This window comes from Balaenoptera physalus, assembly GCF_965194825.1.
Source record: "Balaenoptera physalus genome assembly, chromosome: X".
Taxonomy (NCBI): Eukaryota; Metazoa; Chordata; class Mammalia; order Artiodactyla; family Balaenopteridae; genus Balaenoptera; species Balaenoptera physalus.
Window position 1 is genome coordinate 47,770,798 of NC_138903.1, and position 17,145 is coordinate 47,787,942.

The following is a 17,145-nucleotide window of genomic DNA, read 5'->3' on the forward strand; positions in this document are numbered from 1 at the left end:
TTATAAAATAATTGTCATTTACTTACAGGAGGACATCAAAGTGTTTGCAGCCAAAAAAAAAGGAAAAATTAGTAGAGAGATTAGTCAGGCAATTAATAAAAATATTTTATTTCTCTAGTTTTGAGGATGTTTGTGGCATTTGTCAGTTTTTTTTTAAATTGGAATTTGTAAATTTTAAAATTTCTTTTATAATCTAAAGCAATACTCACTTTCATTCCTAAATTTGTACTGTTTTTCTTAAAAACAGCTTGCAAAATTCTAGCTGCCTCAGGGCTTTCAAAAATCTGCACTCACCCTGAGCACTGATCATATTCTATGGTCCTTGGAAAATCTTGCATGCCAGACTGTAAGCTCCTTGAGCATCTGACCAAACCCCATGACCCAGCAGCACTAAGCACAGGGCCAGACACAGAAGTATCAGTACTGTTTGTTAACATGGACTTGTCCAAAGTTTGCAACCTTTGCTGTGAGAGGGAATCACCTATAATACTTTTCTAAAAACAGCTTTATTGAGATATTATTTATATACCATAAACTTCACCCATTTAAAATGAACAATTAAATGGTTTTTAGTATATTTTCAGAGTTGTGCAACTATATTAGTTTGCTAGGGCTGTCATAACAAAATACTACAGACTGGTGGCTTTAACAACAGAACTTTATTTTCTCAAAGCTCTAGAAGCTAGAAGTTTGAGATCAAGGTGTTGGCAGGTTTGGTTTCTTCTGAGGCCTTTTTCCTCGTCTTGCAGATGTGTGTTCACATGGTCATCTCTCTGTGGATGCGTCTGGTTTCTCTGTCCTACTCTCCTCTTTTTTTTGGCCATGCCATGCGTCTTGTGGGATCTTAGTTCCCTGACCAGGGATTGAACCCCCTGTGTCCTCTGCAGTGGAAGCATGGAGTCCTAACCACTGGGCAGTAATCTCCTCTTCTTATAGGGACACCAATCATATTGGACTAGGGTGCACCCACATGGCCTCATTTTACCTTAATTACCTCTTTAAAGGCTCTGCCTCCAAATACAACCACATTCTGGGGGTTAGGGTTTCAACGTATGAATGGGGGTTGGGGGCAGGACACAACTCAGGCCCTAACAGCAGATGTCACCACATCTAATTCTAGAACATTTTCATTGCCCCTAAAAGAAACCCTATACTCATTAGGAGTCAGGCCACATTTTCCCCCTTCCTCTATCCTTAGGCAACCATTAACCTATTTTCTGTCTCCATAGATTTACTTGTTCTGTACATTTCATATAAATGATACCATGCAATATATGGGCTTTTTTGACTAGTTGGTAGTGATGTCACCTCTTTCATTCCTGATTTCAGTAATTTGAATCTTCTCTATTTTTTACTTAGTTAATCTAGCAAAAAGTTTGTCAATTTTGTTGATCTTTCTTAAAAAGACTGATTTTTGGTTTTACTGATTTTCTCTGTTGTTTTTCTATTTTCTGCTACATTTATTTCCTCTCCAATTTTTATTATTTCCTTCCTTCTGCTTGCTTTGGGATTACTCTGTTCTTCTTTTTCTAGTTTCCTAAGGTGGAAGGTCAGGTTATTCATTTGAGATCTTTCTTCTTTTTTAATAGGGACGTTTACAGCTATAAAATTCCATTTAAGCATTGCTTTGGCTGCAACTCATAAATTTTGGTGTTCTGTGCTTTAGCTTTCAAGTCATTTCAAGATGTTTTCTTATTTCTCTTGCGATTTTTTTCTTTGACCCATTTGTTATTTAGAAGTGTGTTAATATCCACATATTTGTGAATTTCACAAATGTCTTTCCGTTATTGACTTCTAATTTCATTCCATTGTGGTCAGAGAACGTACTTTGTATGATTTCAGTCCTTTTAAATCTATTGAGGCCTGCTTTAGACTTAACATATGGTCTGTCCTGGAAAATGCTCCACGTGCACTTCAGAAAAATGTGTATTCTGCTGTTATTGGGTGGAGTGTTCTATAGATGTTAGGATGCATTATTAAATGCAGATTTTTAGGCAATGCTACGTGAGGTTGCTTCTTCTGTCCTAGGGCCTGAAATGTGCATCTTTAATTAGTTCCCCACATCTTTTCCGCGCAGTACCCATGGGTCCGGAACTCATGGCCTCAGCCGCCCTCCCCTCCTGGCTTCCTTAGATTTAATTATTACATGTGAGTGACGGCGGTGGTGTCATCGATTGCTCGACAGACTTTTCTATTGCTCTAGTCTTGCTGCCAGGTCTGCGGAAAGGCGAATCTGCGTTCTCAGGCTCGGCTTCCGACTCCTTCTGCCTGGGCGGTGCTGCGCAGGTATTGGCCCGCCTGGATGTCACGTGCTCCGCGGCCGGATGATGGCGGGCGCTGTTGAAGATTCGCGATCGCTCTTCGGGGTTGCTGTCCGCGCGGCGCTGGAGGCCTGGCCCGCCTTGCAGGTGAGCGGGGCCGCGGCTGGGACAAAGGTTAAAGACCGGGGCAGAACAGGAGTTGGCCCGGCGAGCCGCCTGAGGCTTGGTTGGGCGGTGTAAGCAACGGCCTCCTGCGCCCCTGTAGGCCGGTTCCCGGGCTGACGTGGTGGGCTTGGGCCTGTGTTCGCAGATCGCTGTGGAGAACGGCTTCGGGGGTGTGCACAGCCAGGAGAAGGCTGAGTGGCTGGGGGGTGCAGTGGAGGAGTACTTCTTCCGCAATGGTGAGTGAATGTGAGGCGCTAGGATGTGTCTCTGTGGGGGCATGGGAAGGAGGAGGCCGATCCTAGTGAGTCCGCACTTCCTCTTGCGCAATTGTCGGTTGGTACCTGAGGGCGAGGTGGAATGAATGCAGGCTTTGGAGTCAGAATCCTGAGTTCGAATGCCTTACGGGCCGTGCCATTGACTCAGGATATCAGGCTGGACAAGTCGGTTTACTCCCCTGAGACTCAGTTTCATAATTTGTAAAATGGATATAAAAGTATCCACCAGCGCAGTCCAATAGAAATACAATGCTAGTCGCATCACGTAATTTAAAATTTTTCAGCAGCCACTTTAATAAAGTAAAAAGCAAATGAAATTAATATTATTCAACTCAACATATCCAAAATACTTCAACATGTAGTCAGTATAAAACACTATTAATGAGATGTTTTACTTTTTTTTTTAGCATTACGTTTTCAAAATCTGGTGGGTGTTTTTCAGTTTTAGCACATCTCATTTTTTTGGCCTAGCCACACTTTAAGTGCTCAGTAACCACATTTGACTATTTGGACAGCAGAGATCTACATCTTTGGTGTGTCTTGAGGGTCGTATAAGAATAAGGGGCCCTGCAGGGAGTCTTTTGCAAAATATGATTTTACAAAATTTTTCATATAGTTTTTTAGTCTTGGAGATGACATTAGGCAGTGTCTTTTCTCGCAAGGAAGTTTACCATCTAGTGAGGGATCCAGATAAGTAAATAGGCGTTTACACATAGGGTGATAGGTGTTCTAATAAAGAGGAGCTCGGTGCTTGGGTAATGTGAGACTGGGAAGGAGGCGTCTTTTGGAGATCGTTAGGGGGTGGTGGTGATTGGGCTGAATCTTAAGGGATGAGAAGGAGTTAACTAGCTGGGGGAGGCAGAGAGCAGCACTCAAAAATAAGTCCTGTGGTATGAGGAGATTATGCGTTATATTTGGAAAGTGGCGGGGAGCTCAGTGTTAGAGTAACGGTGTGTGTGTGCTTGTGGGTGTGTGGAAGGGAGGAGTGGTGGAGATTGGGGGTTGGAGGGGACCCTGGAAAGGGGTGAGACATGGAAGGCCTTTGATTTTTGTCCTTTAAGCTAGTGTTTGCCAAAATGCATGCTTTGGAAGACTAGTTCTGTTAGATGTTCAGCGAAGAAAAAGCTGCTCCAGTCAAATTATATAAGAAAAGCTCTTTTTTTCAGTTCTTACTTAAGAGTCACAGTAATCATTAACATATTAAAGGCTTGGATAAGGTTAATCACCAAAAAGAAACCTGTTTACCTTTGGTTCCCATTAGTTTTCTATGAATAGCTTCCCTTAAAACCCAGCAGGACAGTTATTTCTCAGAAGCAGAACATGAAACACTGCAGTAGGTGATTAAAAATTCATGAGCAGGATCTAAAACGATGGGGTTTTCTGGCTAGAAAGTAGTCAGTGTGGAGCATGGACTGGAGAGGGAAAGACTGATGAGAAAGCTGTTTCTGTCTAGAAAATGATGAGGCCTGAACTAGGGCAGTGGCAATAGTCATGGAAAAGAAGGGGTGGTCCTAAGGAAATTGTTTGGCTGTAGAGGGGGAGGGGAAGGGAGACAGGTTTCAGGTTTGAGTCGCTGGGTGGCTTAGGTGCCTTTCATGGAATAGAAGAACGCTGGGGAATGAGAAGTAGGTTTGCAGGGTAAGGTGATGAATCTGGCTTTGGATATGGAGGGTCTGAGGCACCTGTGAAACAGGTGGAGAGTAGTCTGGGTTGGAGACAGATTTGGGGGATATTAGAGTGTTAGGGAAAGCCAAGGGGGTGAATGAGCTCTCCCAGAGGGAAGAGAGCAAGGAGCTTTGTGGAAGACTTTCTTGAGTTATTCTCTAACTCAGAAAAAGTAGAGCATGGGCCTATAAGGTAAGTGAAGCCAAGAGTCTTAGCCAAAGTAACACAATAGGATGTTAGGTCAATGCTGTGATGATTTCATCGTGGCAAGTACTTATATCCATTTCTTCTTATCTATGCCATTGGTCTGTGGCCTCCTGTGTCGGTGGAACCACAATTGGAAAGAGTCTACATTTCAAAAACTTCAGCCCTTGAGTGATGGAAGTGAACATGGATTATGGGTCTCCCCTATGCTAGGCATTGTTTGGGTGACTTCTCATAACAGACCTTCAAGGAGGTTACTATTAACATCACTTTGCAGATGAGAAAACTGAGGCTTGGAGATGAGTAAGTCACATGCTCAAGGTCACACAGAGAGGAGGCCGGTTAAAATAGGCCAGATGAAAGAGGTCGAGTGTGGATGGAATGCTGCAGGAATAGAGGGCTTAGTAGAATGCAGGAGATTGGAAATTAGGTATTTTATTTAGTGTTTGGTTTTTTTCTTTTTAAAAATCATGTTAAAACCTGGAAAGCAGAGCACTTTAGCAAATAAAAGGCTCACTGAACCTTTACCCACCAACCAGATGTGGATCCACTAAGTAGGTATTGAAGAGTAGTGGGCAGGGGTGATGAAGTTGGCTGGTCTTTGATGAGAGGACCCTATCCTTTCCTACTCAGCTGACTTGGAGCTAGATGAGGTGGAGGACTTCCTCGGGGAGCTAATGACAAACGAGTTTGATACGGTTGTGGAGGATGGGAGTCTGCCCCAGGTGAGCATATCGTGGATACAACTGCTGTCTCCCTGCCTGCAGCCTTTCTTCTCCCTAGCTGTCTGTTTTAGACCAATACTTTTGGCTGTAACCATTCTTTTCTTGAGTCCTGTGCAAGAACTTTCTATGACTCCCTATTGCCTGAGTCTAGTCTTCCCAGGCTTTTCAAATCTTGCCTCTTTTATTTCTTTCTATACGTCATTCTCAGCTAGGTCTGTTCGTCACCCCCATCTCAAGGGCACATCAGGCCAGGTACATTTCCACCCCTGCTCTGGTTAACATTACTGCCCCCGCTGGGATTGCCTTCCCTTTTTACATCTTCCATCTTTCAAACCCAGTTCTAGTGCCTTCCCTGCTAGGAGGCCCTCCTTCAATGCTTCAGACCCTTACTGAGCCCTTCATATGTGATTGCTTCATTAGTGAACTCCTTGGGGAGGAAAGAGCCCCATTCTCTTCTGGAAAATTCCAGACCCCTTCCCACTCTTGCTGCAAACACGGGCTGGTTGTATTGTAGGTTCTCTAGAAAATCCAAGCTGGTTGAATGTTTTCTTGGTAGGTGAGCCAGCAGCTACAGACCATGTTCCACCACTTCGAGAGGGGTGATAGGGCTGCTCTGAAGGAGATGGCCTCTCTCATCACCCAAAGAAAGTGCAAGGTCAGAGCCACCGCACTGACGACAGCCAGAGAGACTGATGAGGATGATGATGCAAACAGCGTGGAGGAGATGGAGGTGAAGGGGGTGCCTCTTGGGTGTGGAGATGCAGATATTTTCAATCTTCTGGAAGATCACCTAGTTTCACAGGGAAGTGATGGGGGTGGTGGTGATGGTGGTGGTGGTTGTATTATCCAGAGAGGGCAGGAAACTTTCCTAAGGTCACACAGCCAGTCCTGGCAAAGCTGGGAGAGCCTGGGTCTCCACTGGCCACAGTTGGGAGGTGTTGTATTTAGCTCTCTCTTGTATTTCTCCTCCAGGTCGCAGCTGATGGGGCAGCTACAGATGGGGTCTGCCCCCAGCCTGGTCCAGACTCCCAGACTATTAAGGAAGAGGATATAGTGGAGGATGGCTGGACCATTGTCCGGAGAAAGAAATGAGTGGGGCTGGAAATAGTCTGGGTCCTTGTTTGCTAGTTGTTTGGGGCTTATTTGTAGGGGTTTTTTGGAGGGTCATGGACCTCTGGACTGGTTACCCCATCTCCACCCTCTCCCATTCCCCTGTCCAGCTCCTTCCAGGGGAAGAAGAGCCCAAGGGTCTTTGGTCTTGGGGTGGTCTGAGTGATGAGGCCTGGTTTCCCAGCAAAGTGCCACTTGGGTGCAGTCAGCGTGAAGAGGGAGGGATGAGTGGGTATGGGAGTGACTAGAGGAAAAGCTAAACGCTGGCTGGTAGTAGGCAGGTGGATGTGTGAAGGGAGAGGACCAACAGGAGAACCAGTATTCCCGCTGGGTAAGGAATGTTGAGATGAGCTTGCTCATGGAAGAGAGGTTAGTTGATGATGTGAATGGAAGTAGCTGTGGTACCTCTCCCTCACTTCCCCCCGCCCCCACACAGAGCAGCTCTATGCCCTTGCCCAGAAATTGGAACCTCCCAGGAACGCTTCCTTCCTGCAGCCCAGTTTCTAGCCCTGGGTTCCTTCAGGATGTCTAAGACCTTGTCTAGGCAGTGAGCTCGGGGGACCTGGGCTTTGTTTTCTGTCTCCTTCAACCTCTTTTCAAACTCCTCATCCCATTGAAGTCCAGGGATGAGGCTTAAGACCTCAATAAATAATACCTTATTGTTTAATTTGTGGCTTGACCTGTGAGTATTCTTGGAATCAGCCTTCTGGGAGCTGAGCTTCAGAGCTCAGCAAGGGAGCAGTTTCTGGGCCCACCCCAGCAGCCTGGTACTTTGGACAAACAAACAGATGGACGAATGGAGCACAGCAGCGCTCTGAATGTTTCCGTAAGCCTGAAATAAACTGTATTTTTCTTTAAAAAACAAAACAAAGAGTATTCATTGTCCTCCCCCGCTGTTCCCCTGTCCTGCCCGGTGGCCCTGCCATGGGTCTGGACGATAAAATACTGGGTAGCCTGGGGCCAGGTAGAAGCTGTAAGCCGTGGGAGAGGCAGGAGGTCACCACCCCATAGCATCATACATGTGAAGACACTGGTTGAGGGGGTAGGGGTGGGCCAGGACCATGGGGTCAGTGGCAGAGCTGGCACTTGAATCCAGATCTCCTGCCTCTGGTGCTTTGTGGGGAATTGGGTGGAGGCAGGATCTGTAGGGTATTGAGGGGTTGGGGGAAATGGCCTAATTCAGGCAGGTCTAGCAACAGCTCCCACCCTCCCTGGAGGACAGGGTTTAAAAAAAATTAACATCACTGTAGGAATATTTTTTTTAAAAGCCCAGGTTTTGTGAAAAGATGAATTAAAAAACCCAAGACCCAGCATTCAGGATTGAAAGTGCCCATGATGGGAGTTCAAGTATTGACTGAGCTGGGAGAGAGTGGGCTGGGGCCCTCAATTGGACATGGGCAGCTAGAGTGTGGGGCAGGGGGCCCCAGTTACCCACAAACCCTCTAGGTCTTGTCTCGGGTCTGGGGGGCTTCGGAGGGTTCCGCCGTGGCTCCTGAAGCTGCCACTGGTGCCTCCTCCATCTCTCTGTCCTCAGACAGTGTGGGCCCTGGGCAGAACGTATCCCCACGGCCTGCCCGGCCGAGCACAGCCATCCAGCGCCGCTGCAGCTCCTCTGTCTCAGGGCTGAAGTACCAGCTCAGGTGGCTCTGGGTGATCTTGAAGACATGCCGTCTGTCAGGCCGTTCCCCAGCCTCAGGAGGCCCCACCTCAAAGCCAATGAGGGGCAGGCTGCGCTGGGCTTTCACATCCTGGGGAACAGGGACAAAGCCAGGGGTCACCTAGGGGTTGGGCTTCTCACTGGTTTTGTATCTGCTAAACTCCTCTTTTTCTTCCCCTGCTCAAGAACCTTACGTGACTTCACTGAGCAACAGGAAAATGTCTGAACTGGGGCTAGAATGCAGGCTGGTTCAAATACCTCTTTCCTTCCACACCCCAAACCAGGTGGGCTAGTCTCTTTAGCATATAATGTTTTCCGGCCTTTGGGCTGTTGCCCCCCATCTGCATCTTCCCCACTCCAAATTGGATTAAGCAGTGCCTTGTCTCCACTACAGCTTCCTCCAAGAAGCTAGCCCCCCCACAAGTCACCGACTTTTCTCTACATAAGTTGACCCACAGTCACTCCTTGTCTCTAGCCAGTCTTTGTCTCACAAGGGTGGGGGCTTCTGATTTCTCCTTAGGTTCACCCTATCCTCCAAGGTCAAGGAGAGGTGAAGGACTCAGGTGAAAGGAGGGCAGCCTGGTTTTGCCAGGTGGCTGAAAGGACCCAAAGGAGTAGGATGCACACCTGAGGGGCTCCGTAGATGTACAGCACCAAGGGTTCGTTCTCAGGGACCACAAACCATGCCTTGTGCCAGCCTTTCCCGCCCTTCTCCATGTAGTGCAGGAAGCTGCAGATGACGCTGTTCTCCGCAGCCACTGAGGCCTGTTTCTGTGGCCAGAGACATGGGGGGCATCAATGTTGATAGGAGGCCTAGCCTGGCTCCTCTTGGCTTCAACACCCCCTCAGTATAGGGATTGCTATTTCCATGTCTCAGAGGAGGATACTGAAGCTCAGGTGGCGGGAGTGATTTGCCCGTTGTCACTCAGTGAGTCAGAGTTGAGATTCAAAGCCAGGCTTGTCTGCCGGATTTGGGCCATGGCTGCTGCCTCTAAGAGTTGGTGGGAGGGGTGTGTAGCTCTCAGTGGGGGCACCTAAATGCCAGTCAGGCATTCTTCCATCAGTCCATTTATTCCTCAAGTCATTTATGCATTTACACTTCATCTTTTTTTTCATCTTTCATCACGTGCATTCCCTACACTCAGCGAGAAGCAACCTAGCGTTGTGGTTAAGGGGTTGGGTGGGTGGGTAAGGCAGTCAGTCCCAGAATCCCAGCCCTAGATGGAAATATATTGACTTGGAAGGAGAGCATATAGGGCTGTTGTAAGGATTAAATGAATTAATACATGCAAAGCGCTTAGAAGAGTGCCTGGCACAGATTAGCTTTCTTTAAGCGTTAAATAAAATAAATACCTCAATTTAAAAAACAAAAGCAAAAGTGTGTGTATGTGCATGCATCTAGAAAGATAGGAAGCATAAGCGTTAATGGTGGTAATCTCTGGGTCAAAGGAATACGTTGTTTTTGTTTTTGTTTATATTGTCTAACTTTCTTCAGTGCATATATCCTACTTTGTAATAAGAAAGCTGTCACTCACTGTGTAACATGGGCAAATAACCTCCCAGGGCCTCAGTTTCCTCATTTGTAAAACAGGAATAGGAATAGCATTGATAGGTAAGTTACTGTGAAGAATAAAGCACTTAAATAAAAATTACTCTTTCATTCACTCATACTCATTTTACTCACTCCAAGCCTGGGTCACTTGTTCAGTGGATACACACGGTACTACGATTTCGGAGGTGCCCAGGCCTCAGCCACCACTGCGTGGGCGGCTGGGGTCCATGTGGTCAGTGTGGGTGGGTTAGTTGGGGGGCTTGGCTCTTACCTCCAGGATGGACCTCCGGCGCTGGGGTGTATGCTGGCTGCAGGCTGGGCTGCTCCCGGGCACCCCATGCAAGGCCACATAGCAGTCAGTGCACACACGGTTGGAGCGGTTGTTGTCATAGACAAGGCGGGCCCGGAACTCGGAGCACTTCCCACAAACCACCTGGGTGGCAAGTGGGTAAGAACAGCCTGATTCCAGCAGGCCTTCCCCTTCAATGTACCAACTCCCACAGCAGACTCACAGCCTCCCCCCACTTAGAGAGCGCCCATTTAGAAGTGGGCCTTTGGGCTGCCAGCCTGTCCCCTCCCTAGCTCTGCCCCTGCCTCCCAACACTCACATGCCCGCAGGCCTTGCAGTGGTGCCTGCGTTTGGTGATGGAATTGAAGGGCTCCTGGCAGCGCATGCACATGGTGACTTCCTTTTCCCGGATGGGCGTAGGTGCCCGCTTCCCAAGATCCACATTCTGGAGAGAGGGCCAGGTCTCAGGTCAGAGACAGCTACTCCCCAGTCCAGTCCATCCAGCCCTTGCCCTTGCCCCTGCCCCTGCCCCAAGGCTTGGATCATCACTGGGAGGCAGCAGATACATTCAGAAGACCTGCCTTTGAGTCCTGGCTCTGCTCTACCTCACTGTGCAACTGACGACCAGTCACGTCTACTTTCTGAGCATTGTTTGCCCAATGATTTCTCTGTGGCCCTACCAAAAGAAGACTGTGCTTCTGAGGTCATGCACTGCCTCTCTGGTCTTTACCCTCTGGGAAGGGGAGAGGAGCATCACAAGGTAAGGTGGGCACCTGGAGGCCCGGAGGGGGTCCCGGTGCAGGAGGAGGGGGTGGGGACTCTTACTGGAGAGTTGGGGGGTGTGTCTTCATCTTCCCTGTTTGTGGAGTTCAACAGTTTGAAGGTCTCCAGCGTCTGTTCATGCTTCAGGAGGGTAGAGTTGATGGCCTGGGAGGAGGTGTAAGAAATAAGAGGTCAGAACACCTCAAAACCCACCCATTTCCACCCTTACCTCACCTTCCTATAACCTAGCTTGGAGTCAGAAAAGTTGGGTTCTAGGCCCAGCTCTACCCCTTGCTAGGTGTATGACCTTGGGCAAGCCCCTTCCCGAATCCAGGTCTCAGTTCTTATATTTGTGAAGTGGGGGAGGGGGATCAGGGGCTGAAAAACCACAGAAGGCCTTCCTGGCTATTACTATCTGGGATTAAGGTTTTACAGGGCTTAACTCACTGGGGTTACACCCTCAGAGGAGCCAGCTTTCTAAAGGAAGAATTGGTTAGTTTCTGCTTAACCTCTGGACCTCAGTTTGCTTATCTGTAAAATGGGGATGGTAAAGTTTATTGGAAGGCAGGTGTCCAGGCCCATTCTGGTCAGATGTGAATTTTAGGGGAGAGCCCACCACCCCCTTGAAGACCTGTTAATACTCTTCCAGCCCCCTACCACAAAGCCTTCTTGGATGTTACCTGGACCCAGTCTTTCTTCTCCTCCTCAGTCCTGGGTAGGGAAGGTGGTGGGGGCAGGGGGAAAGAAAGATGTTGGGTTAGGCAGGCCAACCAAAAGCAATTGTAGTGGTAAATAGCAGGTGTTTTGGAGTTGGAAAGACCTGAGTTTGACCCTCTGCTCCTTCACTTATCACTTATGTGACCTTAGGCAAGTCATATAACCTATCTGAGTTTATTTATTCAACAGTTATTAATACTCTCCAGACCCTGTGCTAGGAACTTGGGCCTCAGAGAGGACCCTACCATCAAGGAAGGAGCTCACGGTCTAGAGGGGGAGACAGGGACAAAACAGGGGGATCAGTGCTGTGACAGAAAGAAAATGGGGCTGAGGAGCCCAGGAGACCTGTCCCATCCTAGAGTTTGGGTGGGGGCTGCTAAAGAAGGTTTCCTCAAAGAGGTGCTAGCCCTCAAGTACAGGGGTAAGAGTGAAGTGTGTGAGTGAGAGTATGGAACATACGGGAAACCATAAATAGTTCCCTATTTTTGCTGGAATGTCAAGTTTGAGAAAGGAGGGCAGTTTGTTTTTCTTCACCTGTAAAATGGATATGATAATTATCAGTCTGGGTTGTTCTAGGCAGTAACTGAGGTGATCTGTAAAGTGCCCAGCACAATCCTTGATACACTAGGTGCTCAATGAGTGTGAGTTGCTCTTTGTTTAAGCTTTAAATAGTATGTTATTATCCATCAAAGTTTATATGGCTGCTTCATATTGTTCCATAGAGATATCTAATTTCTCTACATAATTTCCCTCATGAACTGTATTTACTGCTTTTGTCTTAAAGTGCCCATATATGTATGCATCTATTTTTGGACTCTATTCTGTTCAGTCTGTCTAGTTTATATCCTTCTGCCATAAAACACTTTTTAGTAGTTTTTTGCTAAGTCTTGAAATCTGGTAATGTAAATCTTCAGACTTTGTCATCAAGATTGGTCTGGCTGTGCTAGGTTCGTTGCATTTCCATATATATTTAGAATCAGTATGTCAACTTTTACACAAAAAAAATCTACTGAGATTTTGATTGGAACTGAATCTGTAGACCAATTTGAGATCATCGTAGTCCTAGCAATATTGAATATTTCAGTACATGAAATGATAAATCTCTCATTTATTTAGTTCCTCTTAAATATCTCTCAGCAAAATTTTATGGCTTTCAGGGTAGAGGTCTTGAAACTATTTCATTAAATTTGTTTCTAGGTATTTGATCCTTTTGATATGATTGTAAAGAACATTATTTTTCTAATTTTATTTTCTAATTGGTCCTAGTATGTAGAAATACAATTAATTTTTATATCAACCATATATCTGGTGATCTTGGTAAAGTCATTAGATATGGTACTTATTAAATTTGTTTGGATTTAAAAAAAGAAGGCAGGCTCCCACATGCCACGGAGCAACTAAAAATTAGAAGAGGCCAGGCAGGAGTCAGCCAAGAAGCTGGTCCTACTCCTAGTGAGCAGTTGATGGGCCTGCACCAGGGTGGAGGCCTTGGAGACTGCAGGGCAGACCAGAGAGTTGGGGACGGAAGGCAAAAATATATACTGATTCCTAAGTCAGTGGTTCTAAACCTTGGTGCACACATTAAAATCATCTGGGGAGCTTTTAAAACTCCCCATGTTCAGGCTATACCCCAGACAAATTAAACCAAAGTCTCCAGGGGTGGGTCCCAGACATCAGTATTTTTTAAAAGCTCCTCAGCTGATTCCTATGTCACCAAAGTTGAGAATCAGTTGTCTAAATGGTGGGCATATGGGTATTTGTTGTATTTCTACTTTTCTGGATATTTGAAATTTTTCATTAAAAACAACTTTTGAAAGGGCAGTAAAAGCAACTGCAAAGCAAATGCTCCATGCCTTCCCTCTGCCACTAGGAGGAAACCCTACACTGTTCGGTGCACCCTTCTGGGCCCAGCATCCCTCTGCAGCCCCCTCCTTCCCAGCCTCCCAGCAGACGACTCATCCCAGTCACGTGGCTTATCACTTAGGCTCTGCTGAGGCCTGACTGGGCCCCACACCTGCCCTCCCCTGGAAGTGCCTGTTGTCGCCTTTGTTCTCACTTTGCTGGCCACAGGCCTCTGAGATGCTCTCTCAGTCTCTCAGAGCATCAAACCTAACTCCCTTCTCTCATCTTCCAGGAGGACACCCTCTAGCCCACATTCATCTCTCTCTCCTACCTCCACACAGTTCCAGCAATGAGGGTTCTGACTCTCATTTCTTAATTCCTTGCAGCCTGTCAGAAGCAGATCATCTACCCATGTGCATCCACTCACTGGCCCTGACCATGGCCTCGATACCCTATCACCTGGGCCCTCAGAAGGCAGCATGAGCTCCGATTCCTGCTCTGCTTCTTTTTAGCTGTGGGATCTTGGGCAAGGTGCGTAACTCTTCTGTGCCTCAGTTTCCTCATCTGTAAAGTGAGGTTGATGGTAACAGTGGCTACTTCAAGGGTTGTTTTAAGAATTTGACTAGTCAATTTAAACTTAAATTGTTTAAGTTAAAATTAACTTAAAACTGTGCCTGGCAGGGACTTCCCTGGTGGCGGAGTGGTTAAGAATCCGCCAGCCAATGCAGAGGACACGGGTTCGAGCCCTGGTCCGGGAAGATCCCATATGCCGTGGAGCAACTAAGCCCGTGCGCCACAACTACTGAGCCTGCTCTCTAGAGCCTGTGTGCCACAACTACTGAAGCCCGTGCACCTAGAGCCCATGCTCTGCAACAAGAGAAGCCACAGCAATGAGAAGCCCGTGCACTGCAACGAAGACCCAACACAGACATAAATAAATAAATAAATAAAAATTAAAACAAAACAAAAACTGTGCCTGGCATAAGGGCAAGTCTTCATTAAATGTGAACTATTATTATAATCATTCAAGTAGAGAATGGATATGAAGGCCCCTTTGTTAAATAGCTAGGCATTATTTTAAAATTTGTTATTATGTAAAATTTTTTTATTATGAAAAGTTTCAAGCATACAGAAAAGTAGATAGGATAACACAAGTACATTAAATATATACCCACTATATAGATACAAATTTTAAAAATATTTTGCTATATTTATTTCATATATGTATATATTAATATATATATATGTAGATATAATATGTGTGTATATGTATATATTTTTTGGTTGATAAATCATTTAAAAATAAGTTACAGGTATCATGATACTAAATCATCAGCATGCATCACCAAAAAACAAGGCCATTCTCCTATATCCTCCTATACCATTATCACACCTGAGAAAGTTAGCAATAATGCCCTGATAGCTGATGCCCAGTTCACAGTTAGGATTTTCCCTATTGCCTTGCAAATGTCTTTTAGGGCTGTTTTTCTCAAACCAGACTCCTATCATGGACCAAGCATTGCATTTGGTTGTTATTTCTCTTAAATCTCTGAATCTACAATAAACTATTTGTGCTGTTGTTATTTATGTTTGGTTTACTATCTCATTCTTCCCTCTCCTCTAACAAAACCCATCAGAAGAGCAAGCATCTTTGGGGAAAGGTACCCACCCTTTCTCTGGAACAATCTCTCCTCTAGGGAGGTAGCCTCTGCCCTGGCACTAGGCCTAGAGTGCCTCAGCATATCTGAAGGGAAGAGGGGGCTGGAGGGAAGATACAGGCAAGGGCAAGTACCTGGCCTGGAGCTCCAGGGAGCGCTGCTTTCCTGACACCAGGAAGGTCCGAGGCAGATTGAGGTTGGAGCTTTCCTTTAGCTGAATGGAGAGAGAAAGGGGCTTGGTAAGGCCTACTGAGCCCTACAGGGCCCTCGCCCTCTGCACATATGCACACACTTGGGGTCAAAGTCAGAACGTCTTTGTTCCTCCCAGCACCAAGGCCCCACTCCAGGTCCCCATTTCCCACCTCCTGGTGCTCACCTCCATGCCATCTACATCGATGCGTGCCCGCACGCTAAACTTCTGGCCAAGGAGCCGCAGCCTGGGCACACAGTAAAGGAGGCGGTCGTTGAACTAGGAAGGAAAAGGTTTCAGATGTATGTGTGGAGGACCCACAAGGGGTGTGGCCCAGCTCCCTTCCGTTATTACTCCCGAAGCTTTACTGCTAGGGACTCAAGGTGGAGTCCTTGAGGTGGAGAAAACACAGTCCGGACTGGGCACAAAGGTTGCAAGGAAAGAGCCTAGGCATGGGAGTCCCTTCCTAGTTGGGAGGCCTTGGGCAAGTCACTTCTCTCTAAGTCTTAGTTACATTATCTGTAAAGTAGAGAGAAAAAAACTCCCAGTAAAGGTACTGAAAATACAATGAGTTAGTAGAGGAAAGAATGGAGAGCAGGAAGTATAGCCTTGAGTGGGTACCAGGTCAATGTGGCGGGCGGGGGTGGGGGGCATGCATCCCTACCCGTGGCACTTACTAGTATGAGGTATCGGTCTTGAGTGGTCCCGTTCTTTGCTGACAGCTTAAGGATGTGGCCTTCTTTTATGAGCTCTTTAGTGGGGCTGACAATGTCTTCCTCACCCCCTAGCAGCTCATATACCTTCAGCAGCTTGTGCATTCGCTCCTGGCAGGAGATAGTGAATAAAAGGCAGGGTTTGGGGTGCTGGCCTCCCCTCATATGTCCACAAGTCGCAATACCCCCACCCCAGAACGGACATCGAGATAGGTGGCTTGGCCAAGGAAGGGCAGGGCTTAGAAGGACCACTCACCATTTTGCGGATGGCAGCATTAGAGTGCTCTGCTGCTGTGGCTATCAGCTCCAGAGACTCTGTGGGCAGAGTGGGAGGTCAGATGGGGGGACTAGCAGAGAAAAGGCTCTTGGGAGCTTCTCTGCTCCCTGAATACCTCCTCCTGGCCTGACCACACCCTTCCCATTCCAGAAAGTGCCAGCCTCAAAGATGTCCATAGCAACATCACTTAAAATCAGAAACTGACTCAATTAATGCCACAATAGCAGAATCATAGGACATGAAATAGCTGGCAGCCAATAAAACGCAAGCTTAAGATTATTATTACCATTTAAAAAACAACAATAATAGTTACACATGTAACTGGAAGGAAATATACCCATGTTTAACAAGTTGTCTCTGGATGATGGGACTATGGGTGATTTTTATTGTCTTCTTTTTCCATATTTTTGACAGAGAACACGTATTACTTTTATAATCAGAAAAAAGTCAGATAAAGAAGCAAAGAGATGCTCCTATTCTTTGTCTCAATAATTCTGATTATAGGAATCTATACTAAGAAAATACACGTTTTATGTACAAATATACTTTCATTGCAGTGGTGTTTACAACAGTGTCAAACCAGAAACAACCCAGTTAAATAAATGTGCATTCATATAATGCAATACTAAACAACCTTTGCAAATGATGCTTTTGTAGGGTTTTTCATAATCTGTGAAATGCTCAGGATATTTTAAGAAAAGGAAAGGATACAAACTTGTATATACCGAATGATCTCAATTTCACAAATATACGTGTATAAAAAACACCAGGAAGAAAATATGTCAAAATGTTCCTCACGCTTATTCTCTGGAGTCTCGTATCATAGGTGATTTTCTTCCCTGCCTCTTTCAGCTTTCCTGTATTTCCATATTTCCTATTGTGACCAGGTATCAGAAAAAAAACGAAATAAGTCCCTATGCATCTCCACACACTAACAAATCTTGCCCATGCTTGAGGCCCAGCTGCACTGCACCCCTCTCTTGTCTGCACGGTGCTGTATTTTCCCACTCAGAAAATATGCCTGTAATGGAGGAGCACAGGTGCTTCTGAAGAGGGTCCACATGGTTGGCAAACCAAGTGTTA

General features: G+C 46.3%; 2 protein-coding genes across 4 annotated transcripts in view; one reads left to right on the forward strand and one right to left on the reverse strand.

Annotated features, from left to right (window-relative positions):
• Nucleotides 1–2,274: 2,274 nt before the first annotated feature.
• TSR2 (TSR2 ribosome maturation factor) lies at nucleotides 2,275–7,072 on the forward strand. 2 transcript variants are annotated; one of them, XM_082445222.1, is made up of 5 exons: nucleotides 2,275–2,408; nucleotides 2,572–2,662; nucleotides 5,204–5,295; nucleotides 5,852–6,025; nucleotides 6,268–7,072. In XM_082445222.1, exons 1-5 carry the CDS (start codon nucleotides 2,325–2,327, stop codon nucleotides 6,385–6,387), a joined length of 561 nt encoding a protein of 186 aa, XP_082301348.1. In that variant the 5' UTR covers nucleotides 2,275–2,324; the 3' UTR covers nucleotides 6,388–7,072. The 2 variants fall into 2 exon arrangements, with proteins under 2 accessions (XP_082301348.1, XP_082301347.1); XM_082445221.1 differs by having other exon boundaries at nucleotides 5,852–7,072.
• Nucleotides 7,073–7,226: 154 nt separating this feature from the next.
• FGD1 (FYVE, RhoGEF and PH domain containing 1) overlaps nucleotides 7,227–17,145 on the reverse strand; it is a 36,581-nt gene continuing 26,662 nt past the window's right edge. For both annotated transcript variants that reach the window (XM_082445144.1, XM_082445145.1), the window contains 10 exons: nucleotides 16,042–16,100; nucleotides 15,750–15,896; nucleotides 15,259–15,351; nucleotides 15,017–15,096; nucleotides 11,346–11,376; nucleotides 10,729–10,830; nucleotides 10,223–10,348; nucleotides 9,886–10,047; nucleotides 8,690–8,833; nucleotides 7,227–8,153 (listed from right to left, as the gene is read on the reverse strand). In XM_082445144.1, the coding sequence (XP_082301270.1) occupies nucleotides 7,848–8,153; nucleotides 8,690–8,833; nucleotides 9,886–10,047; nucleotides 10,223–10,348; nucleotides 10,729–10,830; nucleotides 11,346–11,376; nucleotides 15,017–15,096; nucleotides 15,259–15,351; nucleotides 15,750–15,896; nucleotides 16,042–16,100 (1,250 nt within the window). In that variant the 3' untranslated portion in view covers nucleotides 7,227–7,847. The remainder of the gene's footprint in view (nucleotides 8,154–8,689; nucleotides 8,834–9,885; nucleotides 10,048–10,222; nucleotides 10,349–10,728; nucleotides 10,831–11,345; nucleotides 11,377–15,016; nucleotides 15,097–15,258; nucleotides 15,352–15,749; nucleotides 15,897–16,041; nucleotides 16,101–17,145) is intronic.

Excerpts from the sequence above, each read along its gene's own strand:
- TSR2 (XM_082445221.1), top strand. The coding sequence starts at position 2,325 with ATGATGGCGGGCGCTGTTGAAGATTCGCGATCGCTCTTCGGGGTTGCT. Across the intron at positions 2,409-2,571 it reads AGGCCTGGCCCGCCTTGCAG|ATCGCTGTGGAGAACGGCTT; the intron begins GTGAGCGGGGCC and ends CTGTGTTCGCAG. Across the intron at positions 5,296-5,851 it reads AGGATGGGAGTCTGCCCCAG|GTGAGCCAGCAGCTACAGAC; the intron begins GTGAGCATATCG and ends TTTTCTTGGTAG.